The 13,848-nt window shown below is 44.4% G+C and overlaps 1 protein-coding gene across 1 annotated transcript; it reads left to right on the top strand.

The window, feature by feature from the left end:
• Positions 1-1,368: 1,368 nt before the first annotated feature.
• On the top strand, positions 1,369-13,338 carry CHRNA9 (cholinergic receptor nicotinic alpha 9 subunit). Its single transcript, XM_053578150.1, has 5 exons — positions 1,369-1,520; positions 2,063-2,208; positions 3,137-3,291; positions 10,144-10,676; positions 12,722-13,338. Exons 1-5 carry the CDS (start codon positions 1,457-1,459, stop codon positions 13,261-13,263), a joined length of 1,440 nt encoding a protein of 479 aa, XP_053434125.1. The 5' UTR covers positions 1,369-1,456; the 3' UTR covers positions 13,264-13,338.
• Positions 13,339-13,848: the final 510 nt, after the last annotated feature.

Raw genomic sequence — 13,848 nt, 5'->3', positions numbered from 1 at the left:
AGATTCCAGACTGGATGGTTCGCTGGAGGAGGCCTGAGCGTGGGCGCCAAGAGTTATGTCATTCAATGAGTGAGTCAGACCAGGGGTGTCAGGAAAGTAATTATCTTCACAATCAACGCAAGCGGAAAGGCAATTAAGAAAAGCGCTTTGCTGATGGCTTGAGTGTCTGTTCCACGCACCGATATTCCTGAAGAGGGGTGGTGCGGCTCATCAGATGGCTGTAACCTGATGAAATCAAGCCAGCCAATTTCCGCGCTCTGATTCCAGGCAAACAAATTATCTTAGTTTGGTTTTCCAAGGCAGTTTCCCCAGGCAAATGAAGGAACAGACATGAATTCTCGGATATGGCAATGAGAAATTTGTGTGAGTAAAATTAGATGACATATGAGAAATGACTGAAATTTTATGTAAAGATTCAAATGCAAAAAGTCTCACCCTTAGTGAAGTTGGTTATGAGTCACCCTTGTGCTGATTTGGATAGCCTCTGAAACATCTACAATTTTTTTTTTAGAGCTGGTAAACCCCGAAATGACTTAGGAAATGTAGAAATTCTGGATCTGCAAAGCTGATCAGAGGTGAAAATCCCCAACATTTACAAAGTGTTCTAACATCCAGGATCTCCTCTCCTCTGGGGTGGGGGGAGGGAATATTTTCCCCAGCCTATAGTCAGGAAGGCTCAGAGAGGTTAGGGAATTTATTATATTGAATTATATTGCTAGTGAGGGTTTGAGCTGGCAGTTCAATCCAGATGCTCAACTCCAAATCCAATTCACAGAGCTGGTGCTTCTTGAGGGAGCAAATACTCTTCTCCCCTCCAACACGCCCCTCTCACACTCACACACATTGACTGCACAAGATCCGTGCCCAGCGGCACAGCCCAGGAGTGATCAGAAGCAGAGGCGGAGAATAGACCCCAATGCTGATGTGTTCTGGAGTTCATGGAACTGTTCAGCACGTAGACCCCTTCTGCGTGGCTGCCCCATGGCTGGATCTGTTTAGCTTCCCTTACTTAGTCTTGGCCCTTACTTCTGTGGGCTCAGGCTGGAACTGATTGCTGCAGGACTAGAAAGCTCTCATTCTGCTCAGGTGGCGTCTCTGGGGAGCCAGGCATAACCCTGAATCCTGCTCCTACCTTCTGCTGTTTGGGGGGATGTTCCTGCTGAGGGTGGCTAAGGATCTTCACCTGAGATGCTCCCCCCCCCCATACACTACTGGACTAACCCACCCTGGGTCCTGGCATCACAGCTACCGGAGCTGCCAGGCTCGGATTACAGGAAGGGAGGGAGGGCAGGTCTGGGTCTCAAGACCTCAGTCCCATGTTCAGTGCAAGCCCAGTTCTCTGTCTGCCACCACCAGACTGTGGCGCGAGGGCTGTCTGTGCCCAAACCCTTCATATTCACAAAGGAATAGAAGTCCCAGCTGCCTGACTGGGATTCCATAGGGGCTCAGCAAAAAGATGAACTGGTGCCATCCCTGCATCTCCTTTTGCTGGATTTACTTTGCTGCATCCAGACCCAGAGGTGAGAAGCTGGTGGCTTATCTGGGGCCATTTCTCTGGTGGAAGGTGGGTTGGGACAGGGAAGATAAAACCAAAATGACCCAACTGCACAGAAGGGCTCCGAGCTCCATCCTGACGCTCGCCGGTCTGGGTAATGAGTGCCAGAAAAACAAGCCATCCGGCTCGGCGCCTGTGGCTCAAGCGGCTAAGGCGCCAGCCACATACACCTGAGCTGGCGGGTTCAAATCCAGCCTGGGCTGGCCAAACAACAATGACGGCTGCAACCAAAAAACAGTTGGGCATTGTGGCAGGTGCCTGTGGTTCCAGCTACTTGGGAGGCAGAGGCAGGAGAATCGCTTGAGCCCAGGAGTTGGAGGTTGCTGTGAGCTGTGATGCCACAGCACTCTACCCAGGGCTACAGCATGAGGCTCTGTCTCAAAAAAAAAAAAACCAAGTCATCCATCAACCCACAGCTTGTCCCGGTTTTGACCTCAGATTGGTGTTCTTTGGCTTGAAATACACACGACACTCTGAAGGTTGATCTAGGTCTCTCTTTTTGAGCAGCTGTAGAAACAGCAAATGGAAAATATGCTCAGAAGTTGTTTAATGACCTTTTTGAAGACTACTCCAATGCTCTTCGTCCAGTGGAAGACACAGATAAAGTTCTGAACGTCACACTGCAGATCACACTTTCTCAGATTAAGGACATGGTGAGTGATGGATAGTGGTGAATCTTTGCAATGGTTCTTAGAACGGCAACAATCATGCTTTCCAAAGTGGATGGGGAATTTGAGAAGGAATTCAAGTAGATAGCTCTGGGTGCAAGCTGCCAGGGGAAGGAAGCTTTTTACAAGACTAATTAATTTCACTAAATGTTAGCTAATCTTGGTCATTAACTGTAATAGTCTAAAGAACATTGGTATTATATATTGTATGCTTCCATTTGCATGAGTTCTTCAAAATAGGCAAATCCATAAAGTCAGAAAGCAGAACAGTGGTTGCCAGGGGCTGGGAGAGGGGCGTGGAAATGGCCATGACTGCTTAATGGTTAATAGGGTTCCTTTGTGGGGGTGATTAAAATGTTCTGGAATTAGATAGTTGTGATGGTTATGCAACATTCTGAATGTATTGGAAACCACTGAATACTTTTAAACTAGTTTAAATGGTGAGTTTTATGTTACATGAATTTAATTTCGATTTAAAAAAAGGAAGGTAGTATTGTAAGATGATTATTGAATACTTATTACATTTAATCACACAATATTATGAAACTTGAAGGATTTTTCTTCTGTAAATTATATCATTTCCTCACTGTCTCAGTTGTGTGCAGCATATGAACTTTACAGCCACCCTGTATATCATTAGTTGATCAGTTTTCAGAGAAATTTGAGCAGATCTCTACAAAGATCCGAAGACTTAAAAATGTGTCTACATTGCATCCTGAACAATAAATCCAGAAAGAAAAAATAATGTGGTGTTGGTAGTCAATCAAAGGGATAGAACAGGAAAAAAGCTCTCATTTATTGAAAATAGAGTAATGTTCTTAAAATTCTTGTTATGAAGAACAATTGTCCTAAAGATGGAAGACATCTGGTTGAGGTGTCTGCTGGATAAAGTCACATCTGGATTCATGTGCAGGATGAAAGAAACCAAATTCTGACGGCCTATCTGTGGATCCGCCAAATCTGGCACGATGCCCACCTCACCTGGGACCGAGACCAGTACGACGGGCTGGACTCCATCAGGATTCCCAGTGACCTGGTGTGGAGGCCAGACATCGTCCTGTACAACAAGTAAGTGCAAGTCAGAATTAAGGCTTTCCAGGAGGGGACTAGCTGATTTCATGGAATTTAAACACAATGAAAAAGGAATGTTTGAAAACATGCAGAAAGTTAAGTATTAATCCATGTTCCTAGGCCTCGAAATAGTAGTCATGAAATCTTAAATAAATAAAATAGCAGGTCATAAAAGTTTAGAGCTGGAAGGAGACCATCCAATTCAATCTAGAGTCCCCCTTTTCAGGTGACAAATTGAAGGCTGCATTAGTTTGTTGGGAGGGTGGGTTCCTCTTAGGACTGCGAGAAAGAATCTGTTTCAGGCCTCTTCCTTAGCTTCTGATGGTTTGCTGGCAATTTTTGGTGTTCCTGGAATTATAGAAGCATCACTCTGATGCCTGCCTTCATCCTCACAGGGCGTTCCCCCTGGGTGGTCTCCTGTGTTCTCCCTGCCCTTCCCTATGTCCAAATATCACCATTATATAAAAACTCTGGTCACATTGGATTAGGTGTGCCCCCTACTCCAGTGTGACTTTATCTTACACACCTCTGCAGCAACCCATTCTCAAGGTCACATTCTGAGTGTGGGAGGCCAGGACTTCAACATGTGAAATTTTCAGGGACACGATTCAACCCTTAACAGGGGCACTCACTGTCCAAAATCGCACATCAATAACCACGATGCTACTTGGATTAGACTGAAATGGGCCATGGATTTTGGACTTTGAGTGGAGTGGAAGATGAACCCGAACACAGCGCACCTTTTCCTGATCTGAGAGTAAAGGTCCTTGTACACATGAGTAGGTGAGGTTTCTGTCTCCAACTGTAAAGTGCACACAAATCGCCCAGGAATCTTGGGTGATTCTGATTTGGGAGGCCTGGCATGGGGCCTGTGGCTCTGCGTTTCTGCCAGCTACAGAGAGTGTTGGCCTTAGGCTCTACTTGGAGAAAGGAGCTAAATCTCTCTGTCATCTGTTGTCGAAGGAGCTTTTTGCTCTTTGTATCTGGAACCCAAGTTTCTATGCATTGGGGAAGGGTCTTCTGCAACTCAGAACAATGCAAATGAGGGGCAGTTGGGGGCCTCCCCTGGGTGGAGGCTTCAAATGGGCATGAATTTCCAAGGAAGCGATGCTGGTGGGTTACAGCCTGGATTTTAGTCTCACTCTTTACTCAGATAACTCATCCATGGGTCCTGACTTCTTGAATCGAAGCCTTGATCCTCCTGGTCATTCCCCACCTCCATATCCTGCCCAGGAAAGAGAACATTTAGGTATTGGTGTTTTGTTACAGCAGTTCTGTCTCTGTCGTCTCTTTCTGCTTCTTCTAAACACAGACACACAGCATGGATAGAGTTGGAGGGAAAACTCGGAATTTACTTGGAATGAAAGCTTAAACGGTAGAAGAACTGAGAGAGAGTTGCGCCTTGGAAACCAAAGGAAGACGTGTCTAGGAACAACCCACAGGGTGAAATGCTGGGGCAGAGTGGGACAAGATGAAGACTCAGGTCTCTAGATTTTGCCAATTTGCACTTGTCAGAAAGAAGTCAAAATGTAGGAGTTGAGAAATAAAAACAAAATGGGACGTGATGACAGCATGAACATCAGTTTACTCTTGTGAGCAGCTTATGGAAGGAGAAGAAAGGTGGGGAGCTGGCTCGGCGCCTATGCTCAGTGGTTAGGGTGCCAGCCACATACACAAAACAGGCGGGTTCAAACCCAGCCTGGGCCTGTTAAACAGCAATGACAACTGCAAAACAAAATAGCCAGGCATTGTGGCAGGTGCCCGTAGTCCCAGCTACTCGGGAGGCTGAGGCAAGAGAATCACTTAAGCCCAGGAGTTGGAGGTTGCTGTGAGCTGTGACGTCTACCGAGGGCGACATAGTGAGACTCTGTCTAGCAAGAAAGAAAGAGAGAGAGACAAGGAAAGAAAGGCAGGGAGTGACTTTAAGGGGTAGAGGTTGGTAGGAGAGACTTGGGGACAGAGCTGGGAGGGGACTGGAGGGGAGGAGAGAATGACAGGGACCATGGGAGGCAGAGCTCTAAGGAGGCATTGGAGGAGAGGAGTCACAGGAAGGGAAGTGAATGTTGGAAAGGGGGGAGGACTTGGTGACAGAAAGAGGAAGGAATTGGGGCTGAACAAACAGACAAGTCTATGCCAAGGTTTCAGCATTCCCTATGAACCGAAAACCCAGATGACACTCCAGTTCCCTTGTCTGCCAGCCTGTTCCTCCCCACTTGTCACGAGGGGGCTTCCTACACCCACCACTGGCAAAGGCTTCTTCACTCAAGTGAAAAACAACTAAAGTTAGCTCTGTTTTTGATCAGATACAGAGGAGGAGGAAGGGCTGCCTGAAGGCCACAAAGTAAAATTTTAAAATGAAATCACAGGGAAACACACAGGGAAATGATGGGAGGCTCAGATTCTTGAAGAAACTTCCTGACCTCCATTTTGAATTTCGCTGCTATATTTTTTTCACGTGCTAGTTGAGAATGAAACCCGGTGAGAAACTGGTAAGTAGAAGGGAAGAAATTCACATGTATCAGGTACTGTGCACTGGCAACAAGGTGGGCCTTTAGCAAGTGTGTTGACAAAATCTTGCCCTCCCCCAAGTAACCACATTCTAATCCCCTGCACCCGTGAATATGCAATGTTACATGGCAAAAGAGAATTTGCAGGTGGGATTGAATTAAAGGTTAGCGATGGGAGGATTATCCTGGTGGGGCTAATGTGGACACAGGAGGGCCAGGAAGGGGACGCAGAGGCAGTGTCACCAAGGAAGAAGGGATTAGTGATGCCAGGAAGGGGCCAAGGAAAGCAGGTCGCTTCTAGAAGCTGGAAAAGGCAAGGCAGAATTTCTCCTGAGAGCCTCCAGAAGGAATGCAGCCCCGATACATGTTAATTTTAGGATTTCTGACGTTAAATTGAAGAATTGTTAAAATGATAAATCTATGTTGCTTTATGCGACTAAAACAAAGATGTGGTTTGAATACAGCAGCAATGGGAAATTAATATACATTGTTCCTTAAAATGAAATGTAACAGAAGACTTAAAGTAGTATAATGCCCACATACACAGAGAAATGACAGAGAAATAACTTGCTTAAGGACTCTGAATCAGATTTCGAATCCAAATCTTTCTGTGATATTGTTATGAGGAATAAATAAGATCTCTGACATCTAGGAACAAGCTAATAAGAAATGTATGTAAAACTACCTATAATATAAGGTGAAATGTAAGTCCTCTGTAACACACAAGTAAAGTGCTCTGGCCCTTCAAAGATAGAAAAACAGAGGAGGTGTCACAGAGAAGGTGACACCTTGAGCTGAGTCTTAAAGGATGTGTTAGATTGGGACATGAAGAAAGGGAGGCTGCTATCGGTAGAAAAAAGAGTTTAAATAAGGGAAAAACTCACATGGTATGTTTGAGCCTTGACTGGGGGACTGTGAGCGAAGGGACCTGAGGGAGACTAAAGCTAGAAAGTGCAGTGGGAATAGACCAGGGGATGTCGGGAACCCTAAAACAAGGAGCATGGAAAGTTATCTAGTGAGCCATAGAAGCCACCATGTTTTGAGCTGTATAATGAGATGATCAGAAAAAACCAGGGATATAAAACAATAATACCGAGTGTGCCCCAAAAATGTATATGCATTTTAAGCAAGGAAAAAACTGTATTAAAGTTGTAATACTCAATATATACTTTTTTTTTTTTTTTGAGACAGAGTCTCACTCTGTTGGCCTGGGTAGAGTGGCGTGATGTCATAGAACTCATAGCATCCTTGAACTCTCGCCTCAGCCTCCCAAGTAGCTGACTACAGGCTCCTGCCATAATGCCTGGCTATTTTTAGAGACAGAGTCTCAATCTTGCTCAGGCTGGTCTGGAACTCCTGAGCTCAACAATCCACCCACCTCAGCCTCCCAGAGAGCTGGAATTACAGGCGTGAGCCACTGCACCCTGCAATACTCAATATATAATGATAATGAAAAATGAATACAAGCCACTTTGAGCACCTCTTGTAATTGCAAAAATCAAATGTGATTTGAGTATTACAATTTTAATTCAGTTTTTTTTCCTTTCTCAAAGTGTGTGTACATTTTTTCGGCACCCTCTGGTGGTCACGAAGTGATTAAATGAAATTTTTTTGCGTGGTTCCTGAGTAGCTGGGGTGATGTTTTCCGTCAGTGGGTTCCCTTGCTGTGTGGCCTGGGGTTGGGGTTGGGTTTGGCCAATGGGAAGCACCAGGGGGCAATTTCAGGGAGAACAGGGAGGTGAGGGTGGGCTTTTCCCCTTGCTCCCTCCTGTCATAGTGACTTTTCATGACACTCTTCCTTTCCAGGGTCTGGTGACTGCACTTTCTCTTCCCTTCTTCAAACTGAGGGACGGTAATGGCTCTGCTGTCACTGGATGCAGTTGGTTCCCCACAGCTTATCCATTCCTTTCTGACTAGTCTTTTCATTAACTCTCCTCAAACTCTCTAATCTGAGTGAGCCATCAATTTCCTGCTTTCTGACCCCTAAGTCTCTCCTCTCACGATAAAGAAGCAGGAGGGGTAAGTGGTGGTCTCACTTCTTGTATAACTATATACAGATTTCTCATCATTCGGAGTCCAGGCATTTTAAAAAAATTCATTTTGCTCTTCACAAAGATTTGCATTAAAGATCCCTTTGGGTGAAGAAAAAGATCACTTTATCATAAGGACACTTGCACTAGATTGTATATGGAAGCTCAATTTACAATCACCAAGATATGGAAACAACCCAAGTGCCCATCAACCTATACATGGTTTAATAAACCGTGATACATAGATATCATGGAATACTATTCAGCCATAAAAAGATGGAGACTTGACATCTTTTGCATTAACTTGGATAGAAATGGAAAATATTCTGTTTAATAAAGTATCACAAAAATGTAAAAGCAAGTATTCAATGTATTCAGTACGAATATAAAGCCAGTAGATGAACTAATACATGCCCACACAAGAGAAAAACTCAGTTTAATCAAGTTGCAGGGGACGGGGTAAGGGGAGAACGGAGGAGAGAGGGGGATTGGTGAGCTCCCACCTATTAGGCACAATGTAAGGATGCACGGCACACCTCCTGGGGGCAGAGCACACTACAACAGAGCCCTTACCCAAGCACAGACATCGTAACCCAATCGTTTGTACCCTCATATTAATCTGGGAAAAGATTAAAAAAGATCCCTCTGGGTATGAAATGGACTCAGACCATTGCAGTTAACCCTGTGGTCCATAATTTTTAATAAGCAGGAACAAGAAAAAGAAAAAAGCAACCTTAAAGTATGTTCTGATCCAGCACATACTTTTCCAGCAATTAACCTAAGGAAAGAGTCAGGGAGTAGTCGCAAAGATTCAACTACACGGATGTTTCCTGCAACATTGCTTATATGAGTAAATATAAAAACAGGAACCAACCATAATGTCAAACATTAATAGATTGGCTAAACAACTATGGTATATCTATGTAGTAGAATATAAGGGGATTCACTTTAGCCATGAAAAGAATGTTGAAGAAGAGCATAAACAGATGACCACATACATTTTTAAAATTTTGTCTCATCCATTTTTTTTCTTTTTTCTTTCTCCTTTGTTTTCTTTTTGTAAATTGACTTTTACATTTTGGGATAATTTTAGCTTTGCAGAAAAGTTCCAAAGACAGGACAGAGTTCTCATAACCTTCACTTCGATCCCCTTAATGTTACACCTTACATCGCTGTAACAGATTTATCAAAATTGAAAGAATACCATTAATTAAACTGCACGCCTTATTCAGATTTCACCAGTTTTTCTACTAGTGTACTTTTTCTGTTCTAGGATTGAATTCGGGATACCATGTTACATTTAGCCAGAATATATTACAAGGAAAAAATTGTTAGGAAAAGTGGGGAACATATGCATCCAAATGTTAGCAGAAACGTATCAGTTAATATTCTTTGGTTATAGGCTCAGAAATGACTTGGGTACCTTGTGAACACATGAATTTGTTAGAAGATATGGTAGATCTCATTGAATCAAAGGAAAAAGAAAATGCTCCGTCCTTGGAAAGGACCAAGCTGAGACTGCTGTGGTGTTTGAGACAGCGGAGACTATTGAGCTACTTTATTTTACAGGGCGCCATGACCAGGGTGACTATTTTTGGTCTTTGGGTCACTCGGCTTGAGATCTAAACTCCGGGGCATGTAAATTAATTGCACCTGTTCAGCTTCACCCAAGCCAGTCCCCGCCAGGTGAGGCTGGGAAACCTTAACCAACAGATGCTTTGCCTTGAAATAGTGGTGGAGAACGAGTAATTCCCTAGAGAAAAATAGAAATTCTACACCCCAAAATGCTAGGTATAAATGTTGATAGATCAAAAAATACATATCTCCAGAATAAGTGATTATGTCTAAGCTGATGAGTGAATGACCCTTTTTCTCTGTTTTCCAAATGTTCCAAATAAACAATTGTACTTCTTACAACAGCAACAAAAAGCTATTGTTAATATGCTAACACCTACAGTAAACGAAGTCAGGTCAGCAGATTTTGGCCTTAGCAGGCTTACTTTTTGAATGGATGTTTAATTCATCATACCTGGACCAAAAGAGTAGCATTGGGAATAGGCGGGAGGAACATAGGGCACAGATGCTTTAAAAGAAGACCGGGGGAAAGAACTTGGTCCTGCCTAATTACAGGAGACGGAGAAGGGCGAATTAGAGTTAGTTCAGTCCAGATTTTCAAGCCAGGGTGACAAGCAAACTGGCAATCCATTGCCAAAGCACTGAGGTGATGGGCACAGGGCAGCTAGCTGTCTGGGGTAAGGAAGTTGGAGAGGGCCCCTGGCAAGCAGCTCTCGTTTTCCTCATCTAACCTCCAGGGCTGACGATGACTCCTCAGAGCCCGTGAACACCAATGTGGTCCTGCGGTATGATGGGCTGATCACCTGGGACGCACCAGCCATCACCAAAAGTTCCTGCGTGGTGGATGTCACCTACTTCCCCTTTGATAACCAGCAGTGCAATCTGACCTTTGGCTCCTGGACCTACAATGGCAATCAGGTGGACATATTCAACGCCCTGGACAGCGGCGATCTCTCCGACTTCATAGAGGACGTGGAGTGGGAGGTCCATGGCATGCCCGCTGTGAAGAACGTCATCTCCTACGGCTGCTGCTCGGAGCCGTACCCGGACGTGACGTTCACGCTCCTTCTGAAGCGGAGGTCCTTGTTCTACACCGTCAACCTCCTCGTCCCTTGTGTCCTCATATCTTTTCTGGCTCCCTTGAGTTTTTATCTCCCGGCAGCCTCTGGGGAAAAGGTCTCCCTGGGGGTGACCATCCTGTTGGCCATGACTGTCTTTCAGCTAATGGTGGCAGAGATTATGCCAGCCTCAGAAAATGTCCCTCTGATAGGTGAGTTCTAGCGTCTTACACTTCGAGCCAGCGTCATAGCCACTGGGGTCACGCCTGTCCTGTTGTGTATCTTCAGAGTTGTCACGAGCAGGCCAACTTCAGACACCACACAGGCTGTCAGTCATTCCTTTGGTGTCTGCAGTAGGCGACACTGAATAGAGATGTGGCTGTTGGAATCAAAACTGGCTTTATGGTCTTTGGGTTTACACAAAAGAACAATGAGAGGTGTTCTGATTTAGAGCAGCAATTCTCAGCTCATGGGTCTTTGTAACAATGAAAATACATCCTGCATATCAGATATTTGTACTACGATTCATAACAGTAGCAAAATTACAGTTATGAAATAATAACGAAAACAATTTTACGGTTGGGGGTCACCACAACATGAGGAACTGTATTAAAGGGTCACGGCATTAGGAGGCATTAGGAAGGTTGAGAACCACTGGTTTAGAGCAATGGTTCTCCAAGCGGTGGTCCCGGGACCCACAGCATCAGTATCATCTGGGAACTTTTAGAAACGCAAATTCTCAGGGCCCACCTTATACCTACTGAACGAGAAACTGTGGAAGGGAGGCCTGCCTGTCTGTTTTAACAAGTCTTCTAGGTGATTCTGATGCACTTTTTATTCAAGTCTGAAAACCACTGACCTAGAGGTGAAAGACCTGATTTTCAAGTCAAAAAACCCTGCATTTGAACGCTAACTTCACCACTCACTCCTTAATCAGCGGTAAGCAAATCACTTAACCTTTTAGTCCCTTTAGCATCTGCAAATTTTGTGTAACTGCTCCCTTCTGTGTCATTGCCTAGCTCAGAACCTGGCATATAAAGGTCTGTCAATTAAGTTCATGAACTTGTCCTCAGAAAAGTGCTCCATACCTCATTGCTGACTAACATATGGCCACCTTGGAAGTCCTCCCCTCGGGAAGCTCTGCACCAACGCCAGAGCCTCGTCCACCCTTCAAAGCAATTTTGGAAGTCTTTTTCTGGAATCGTCATCAGAGTTGGCATTTTATGGCACACAAAAACAGTAGTGAACACCACTCAGAAGACACTGCCACACATTGACAAGAACATAGCAGAGAAACACTGATATCCCAAGGTTATGATACCTCACCAAGTTGTTTGCACAATACTGCCGTCATAAGCACAGGGCAACAAGTTTGTAAACTTAATTGTCAGACCTCATACACAGAGAAGGAAAGAGAGTTTACTAATTTGCTAGCAAATGGATAGGTCAGCAGACTTCTGTCTCGAAAAAAGAAAAAAGAATACCAGCATCCCCCTTCTAAACAGAAGCACAGAGCTTTTAAAGGTTCTGATCAATCCCATAACCCCACCTTGGGCTAAGACAATCTCATGCCCCTGCCCAACCCTCAGTATTTAGATGATGTTATTACACCTATACAGAAGGAAGCTGAGGCCAAACAGGGTTATATATCTTGCCGTAGGCCACTCTAGTGAATGATAAAGCTGGGATTTGAACCAAGGAAGTCTGTTTCAAAAATCTCCATTGGCAACCACTCAGGGTAGACCACTTCCTTAGAAATGCTGTTCGCTTCTTTTCTTTTTAAGCCAGCCACAGATATGTGCTGCATAACAACATTTTCGGGCAATGACAGATCGCATATACTGTGCTGGTCCCATAACATTAGCATGTCATATTTTATTGCACTTTTCCCATGTTTTTTATTATTATTAAATCATAGCTATGTACATTAATGCAATCATGGGGTACAATGTGCTGGCTTTATATACAATTTGAAACCTTTTCATCTAACTGGTTAACACAGCCTTCACAGTATTACTTTTTCCGTGTTTAGAGACGCAGTCACAGTTACCTGCAGTAGTCAGGATAGCAGCGCAGGTGTATAGCCTGGACGTGTAGTAGGCTAGACCACCAAGGTTTGCACAAGTCACCCTGTGATGTTCGCACAGCAACAAAATCCCCTCATGATGCGTTTCTCAGAACAGATTCCCGTCACTAAGCGGCACATGGCTGTGTGAGGATAATTTTAAAGCTAATGTCATGGTTGTTTTGATTCCAGGTAAATATTACATAGCCACCATGGCCTTGATCACAGCGTCCACTGCCTTGACCATCATGGTGATGAACATCCACTTCTGTGGGGCCGAGGCCCGGCCAGTGCCACACTGGGCCAGGGTGGTCATCCTGAAATACATGTCCAGGATCTTGTTTGTACGCGACGTGGGTGAGAGCTGCCTCAGCCCACGCCACTGCAGAGAGCAGGACCACCTCACCATGGTTTACAGCCAACTCCCAGAGTCTGACCTGAAAACAGCCAGGAACAAAGACCTTTCCAGAAAGAAGGAACTGAACAAACTCTTCGAGAATGACCTGGGACGGCAGGGTGAGAATGCGGGGGACGCGGGTGCCGACTGTGCGCGGTACAGGGTGCTGACCAGGAACATCGAGTACATCGCCAAGTGCCTCAAGGACCACAAGGCCACCCATTCCAAGGGCAGCGAATGGAAGAAGGTCGCAAAAGTCATAGACCGATTCTTCATGTGGGTTTTTTTCATCATGGTGTTTGTGATGACGATTTTAATTATAGCGAGAGCAGACTAGTAGGCATTTGATACCTGAGGAGCAATTAATAAAATTCCCCGTGGTCTCCTCCGGGTTCTTCCCAGCCAGCTTTTATTCGTAAATGATGTAAGGGTATACTGTCTGTACTTTTTCTTTTTAAACTTCAAATAAAAAAAAACAACTTCAAATCCATATTGTATAATAGCTACCCGCCATGTTACATTAAGTAGGAGATCCAAAATCTCAAGGGCAGGAAGATGGAGAAAATTGAAGAGGACCCCTTTTATTGCCTACCCGAGTGGTACGTGACTGGCCTCTGGTTTATATAACTAGTCACCTCTTTAGCAGTGTAGATCGCAAAGTATACCGCTTTACTGCTCCACATTTAAAACAAAAAAGGGCAAAGCAACACAGCTGTGATTTAATTAAAAAAAAAAAAGGCAAAGCAAAACAAACTCACTTTCCCCTTAGTTCCTATTAAACCGTGCTTTTAAAAAAAGAAGTTAGTCATGGACACCCTGATGGGATTTATCAAAGTCTCAATGTTGCCTTTGTCAGACATAGTATATTTCAAGCCAAATCTGAAATGGTGAAATAAAGGTTTTGTCCCATATAAAGAAAGTC

Source organism: Nycticebus coucang, chromosome 23 (assembly GCF_027406575.1).
Source record: "Nycticebus coucang isolate mNycCou1 chromosome 23, mNycCou1.pri, whole genome shotgun sequence".
NCBI lineage: Eukaryota > Metazoa > Chordata > Mammalia > Primates > Lorisidae > Nycticebus > Nycticebus coucang.
Note: the sequence above shows the minus strand (reverse complement) of the source record. Positions and strands in the feature narration are given on the sequence as shown.

Excerpts from the sequence above, each read along its gene's own strand:
- CHRNA9 (XM_053578150.1), top strand. The coding sequence starts at position 1,457 with ATGAACTGGTGCCATCCCTGCATCTCCTTTTGCTGGATTTACTTTGCT. Across the intron at positions 1,521-2,062 it reads TGCTGCATCCAGACCCAGAG|CTGTAGAAACAGCAAATGGA; the intron begins GTGAGAAGCTGG and ends CTTTTTGAGCAG. Across the intron at positions 2,209-3,136 it reads TTTCTCAGATTAAGGACATG|GATGAAAGAAACCAAATTCT; the intron begins GTGAGTGATGGA and ends ATTCATGTGCAG.